At 35.3% G+C, this 6,000-nt stretch overlaps 1 protein-coding gene across 1 annotated transcript; it reads left to right on the top strand.

Moving 5' to 3' along the window:
- Positions 1 to 3,037: 3,037 nt before the first annotated feature.
- On the top strand, positions 3,038 to 5,111 carry LOC105634458 (uncharacterized). The gene is made up of 2 exons (XM_012217318.4): positions 3,038 to 4,482; positions 4,801 to 5,111. The coding sequence occupies exons 1-2, from the start codon at positions 4,086 to 4,088 to the stop codon at positions 4,923 to 4,925; spliced, it is 522 nt and encodes a 173-aa protein (XP_012072708.1). The 5' UTR covers positions 3,038 to 4,085; the 3' UTR covers positions 4,926 to 5,111.
- Positions 5,112 to 6,000: the final 889 nt, after the last annotated feature.

Below are 6,000 nucleotides of genomic sequence, written 5' to 3'. Positions count from 1 at the left end.
GGGTTGCACGAAGCATACAAAACTCTCTATAGTAGCACAGTTATTGCACATAAAGGCTGAACACCATTTGTCTTAAAGGTGTTTCAATGACTTTGTGTAGATCATGAAAGAGGTCATCCCAGACGATAACTGTCTTGTAGATAACTTCCATGGCACCAAAAAAATGGTTCAAGGATAGGGACTTCTAGTTGAAAAGATTGATTGCTGTCAGAGTAATTGCATGATCTTCTGGGGTGAAGATAGTGTTTTACGTGTTTGTAAGTTTTGCAATCTACCAAGATACAAACGAAGGGGTTGGGGTTCTGGTAGACATCAAAAGGAGAAGCCATATAAGAAAATGTACTATTTTCCCCTCACTCTTAGATTGTAAAGACTTTATGCATCAAATGCCATAGCAAAGCATATGCGATGGCATGCCGAGCATGAATTTGAACTTGGTATATTGCGCCATCTGTCTGATGCAGAAGCATGGAAACACTTCAACAGACAATATGACGCTTTTGCATCTGATACTTGGAATGTGAGGTTGGGTTTATGTACTGATGGGTTTCAACCCTTTGGTCAATCCGGACAATAATACTCCTCTTGGCCTATCATTGTTACACCTTATAATTTACCCCAATGGATGTGTATAAAAGAAGAGTATATGTTTCTTTACATAATAATTCCAAGTCTAAAACATCCATAAGTACAAGGTTGATGTTTTCCTCCAACCGTTAATTGCAGAATTGAAATAATTGTGGGAGATAGTTGTTCAAACATTTGATGCTTCAACCAAATAGAACTTCATTATGAAAGCTGCTTTATTATGGACAATAAGTGATTTTCCAGACCTTGCCATGTTGTCTGGGTGGAGCACTGCAAGGAAGCCTGCTTTATTATGGAGTACTGCCCTTGCCATGTTTCAACCAAACAAATGCTGTTATACATGAATTATGGGAGGAAAAGGCTACAGTGCTGTACAAGGACTATCTTAGTAAAATGCACAATAAAGGAGAAAAACAGAAGGGCATTAGAGATTCAGTCTAGAAGAAATGGCAGGAAGCATGGATTAACCCAGAGTACCAAGCTAAATGCAACACTTATTCAAATAATAAGCACAGCAAGACTGGAGGGAAGGGTGCTGGTCTATCCCACCATACTGGGGGATCCACATCCGCTTTAGAGATTGGACGATGAATGGTTAGTTTTACTAATTAATTATAATGCAACTTTGTACAAGTAAATGGTTTACTCGATTAATGTAAATGTATTCCATTAAGATGCTTAATAGGCCAAAGAACTTAGGCGTATACCTTTGCCTATGGAGGTATTTACATACACTCACACTAGGAAGCATGATGGCCAGACGTTCGTGGACCAACGGGCTCCGGGTGTTGCAATAAGCTTTATAACCATTATTTTTGCTTTGTGTCTTTGCATTTTTCAAGAAAATAGTGATTTATCAAATGTTGTTTCATTATACCTTTAAGATCTTTGTATTTCTTCTTTTGTAGGATAATTTTAATAAAATTCTTGATGAGCAGTCCTCACAGGTTGCGTCTGGAGCTGGTATTACTATTGATCAGACACAAATATATCTAGAAGCTGCTGGAGGTAAGAAAAAGCAAAAGGTTTACAGAAATGACAAACATGCTTCTGTTTATTATAACAATTTTACTACTGCTCCTCCGAGTGCCACTTCTTCAGCTACACAAGATCCAACTTTGACTGAGCAGGTTCGTCTAATACAAGAGCAGATGTAGAAACAAGTAGAGGAAATGAGAGAGCTCAGAGAGTGGCGAGAGCAGGTGATGCAGCAGATGGGTACTAGACAAGGTCCACATGGTCCACCACATACAGACACTATTTCAGCAGAGGATGCAGACATTAAACCACTTTCTGACCAGTCACCGAATCACTTTGATGGTGCAATAGATGCGAATTAGATTTGTTCGACTAATAAATCTATTATGAACTTTCTTTTTCAAATTTAGCAACTATTGCATACTAGGACTAGTGGAATATTTATGCTACAACTGTTTCACTAGCTTTGGCTTCCTTCCATTTTGTTTTTATTTATTTTGGAAGGTTGGAAATACTTGTGTATATTTTGGATATATTTTTGCAGGTTGTAAATTTTTTGGAATTATATGAAAATAAATAATTATTTTCTATAAATAGATATTTAGCGACTGAATTGACACAATTTAGCGATTGCATATTAAATTTATTTTACTCCACTTGAAAATATTAACGACTGAATTGTGACCGATAATTTAATTCATTAAAACTATTAGCGACCAAATTAGAGACCCTTAAAGACCCTTAGAGACCACGTTAGCGACCGTGTAGCAACCGAGACCGATTTTTTGTGACCATTTAAAAACCGTTATATAGCTACGAGAAGAAAACCAAATTAGCGACTGCTATAAGATTTTTAGCGACCAATATACAAAATGGTTGCTAACTCTGTTAGCGACCAGCAGATTAGCAACAAAATGTGTCAGTCGCTATTTGGCTTTTTTTTAATGTCTTTATATTTGTATGATTTGTTTGGATATATTTTTTCTAAAAATAATTTTTAAATAGAATATACATAATATTGTTTTTAGGAGAGAGATAAAGAAAAGAAAAAAGTATACTATTTTTATTAATATTTTATTTTAATGTTTTTATGATTTGATTATGATTTGTTTGGGTAGTTTAAAAAAAAAAATTCAAATAGAATACATATAATTAAATCTTTCAAAATTTTTAAATAACATTTTATTAGTTGATTGGATATGTTATAAAACTTATTTTTAAAATAAATATATATAGATATTTAAGCATTTCAAAATTTTAAACATTATCTTTTTCAAATTTATTTTTTGTTAGACTTAAATAAACAAGCTAGTGCCAAACATTCCACCTCAGCCAATGCCAACTCAGCCTTAAATAGTTGCACAACAGAAGTTGCCAACTCAGCTCAAGTTTGTTAGTAGATTTGTTAGGAGCCGTTGCTTTTGTTCCTAGTTCAATTAGATTAGCTGGCATTATATAAGCGATGGTACTTGTGCAGATCTCAACTCAATGGAAAGCGTTTTTCTTATTTTCGTTTTTGCCTTCTGTTTTTTCTGCAACATGCTATCAGAGCATCCTTGATTCTTTTTCTCCTTCATTGAAGTTACGCTTCTGGTTTAGTTTTTCCGTTTCTTTAAACCTTGAATATCTTCAATTTTCTTGATTTTGTTTCAACAATGGCGGTCGATCCTACTGTTAATCCTTGTAGTCCTTTTTTCTTACATCCTAATGAGAATCTGGCTTTAGCTCTTGTCTCTCCACCACTTTCAGGTCGAAATTACTCTTCTTGGTCTCGAGCCATGAAAATGACGTCAATCTCAAAGAAAAAATATAAGTTTGTTGATGGAACTATGGCAATTCCTCTAGTTACTGATCCTCTATACTCAGCTTGGGAGAGATGCAATAATATGGTGATTTCTTGGCTTATTCACTCTCTTTCACCATCTTTAACTCAAAGCATAATTTGGATTGACAGAGCTGCTAATATATTGAAAGATCTCAGAGATAGGTTTTCACAAGGTAATATTCTTAGAATTTCAAACATATAAGAAGAAATTTCTGCTTTGGAACAAGGAGATAGAACTGTAACTGACTATTTCACAGAATTGAAGATATTATGGGATGAGTTGATTAGTTTCAGGCCTACACCTATCTGTACTTGCACAAACCGATGTGATTATGGAGCTTTTCTTAAATTGAAGGAATGTCAGGAGCATGACTATGTGATAAAGTTTCTGAAAGGTCTTAATGATTAATATTCTGTTGTCAAGACTCAGGTAATGATGCTAGACCCCTTACCTACAATCAACAAAGCCTTTTCTTTGGTTTTACAGCAAGGCAAATTTTTCCCCTAAATTCTGTACCTAGTGATGCTAAAGCTTTAGCTGCTCGCAGTAACAATTTTGTGCCTAGAAATATTAGTACTGGTACTGGCAATAGTCCTCAATTTTATCCAAGAAACAAAACTTAAGGTGGTACCTCAGGTTTCAGACCCAAGACTTAGTTTTCTAGAGGTGCAGACACAAGGTACTGTACATATTATGGCAACTATAAACACAGTTGAAACATGCTATAAAAAGCATGGATATCCACTAAGGTATAGTCTAAGGCCTAGAAATGCTTCCTTTCTGAATTCACAAGCAGCAGTTCATTGTATTTCTACTAAAGATCAGTCAAGGTCTAGGCCTCATTTGGTTAACAACACAAAGTGTACTGGAGATATGAATCTTTCCATGTCTAATTCAGGAGGTTTTCAATTTACACCACAGAAAATTCAAGGTTTGGTATCCATACTTCAGGTACGACAAGATGGTTTTGCTTCAAGTTCTCTATCTCAAGCTGCATTGCCTTCAACTTCTGCAGTCAACACTTCTGCTAACCCTAATCCTTCTCCTTCCTCAACTGTGAATATGATTTCCTCCTTCCCTTCACAATCAGGTAAGATTCTTACTCTTACTTCTCTGTTAAACCAGTTGTTTGGATTGTCTGGTGCAACAGATCATGTTACTAATTCATTAGCAAATTATCACTCTCACCATAAAATCTCACCAATCTTTGTTACCCTACCTGATGGATTTGTCCTTATAGCCACCATCTCTAGTATTGTTATATTAGCGTCTGGTTTAATTTTAAAGATGTCCTTTACTTACCTTCCTTACGTATAATCTTTTTTTTTTTATTAAAAAAAAAAAAAAAAAAAGCTAAAGCACATCCAATATGTGTTTTCATTTTTACAATTCTATTTGCTTAATTCAGGATATCCACAGCTTATGATTGGTACAGCTAGCATCTCCGAAGGTCTCTATGCAAGGACAAGTGTTAATTCCACTCCTTTAAAAGCAAATTCATTGCACAACTCTCAATGCATAGACTCCCTTTGACTACAGGTATTACAGATTGGGTCACCCATCTCTTGCTAGGCTTCATTTGCTCAAACCTTTAATTTCTGATATGTCATTTACACATTCTTTTCCTTGTGAAGTTTTTCCTTTAGCTAAGCAGAAATGTAATTCATTTCTTGTAAATCACATAAATGCCAATAATGCATTTGATTTGATCCATGCTGATATTTGGGTTCCCTTTTGTACACCATCTGTTCAAGGTCACAAATTCTTTCTTACTGTTGTAGATTATTATACAAGGCATAGTTGGATTTTCTTGTTAAAGTCTAAATCTGAGACTAGAGCAGTTTTACAATCTTTCTTCACCTTAATTGATACACAATTTCATAGTAGGATTAAAGCAATAAGAATAGATAATGGTTTGGAGTTTCACATGCCCCAATTCTATGCAGAAAAACGAGTTTTCTATAAAACTTATTGCGTGGAAACTCCACAATAGAATGGTTTGATGGAAAGAATGTATCAGCATATACTGAACATAGCCAGATCTCTCATGTTTCAATCTCACTTGCCTCTTCAATACTGGTCCTTTAGCATTTCACATGTTGTTCACCTAATAAAAAGATTACCCTCCCCTCTCATTCATAACAAAACTCCTTTTGAAATGTTATACTAGTACCCTCCATCCTTTGTTGGCCTTAGAGTGTTTGGAAGTCTATGTTATTCCTCTACTCTATCTTCTCATAGGATAAAATTTGATCCTAGAGCCAACAAATGCATTCACCTAGGCCTTAAACTTGGAACCAAAGGCTATCTGCTTTTAGTTTGACATAGTCGAGCTCTTATTGTCTCTAGAAATGCCATATCACGTGAAAATATATTTCCTTTCAAAGAATCTTCATGATTGCAGAGTTTTGATTCCCCTTCTTTACCTCAACATACCATTTCACCAAATTCTGACATTTTTTCTTATTTTTCCCTTCCCTCCTCTTCTGTTAGCATTCCTTCACATTCAAATACATCAAATCCAACTATGCCTCCCTCATTGCCTGACCCTTCCTCATCTTCATAGCCTCATGCATCTCCTACCATACCTATCCCTCCTACTATAGTC

Source organism: Jatropha curcas, chromosome 4 (assembly GCF_041381405.1).
Source record: "Jatropha curcas cultivar XTBG-Jc1 chromosome 4, XTBG_Jcur_1.0, whole genome shotgun sequence".
In the NCBI taxonomy this organism is placed as follows: domain Eukaryota; kingdom Viridiplantae; phylum Streptophyta; class Magnoliopsida; order Malpighiales; family Euphorbiaceae; genus Jatropha; species Jatropha curcas.
The sequence above is the reverse complement of the archived record's forward strand: the minus strand, read 5'-3'. Positions and strand labels throughout refer to the sequence as shown.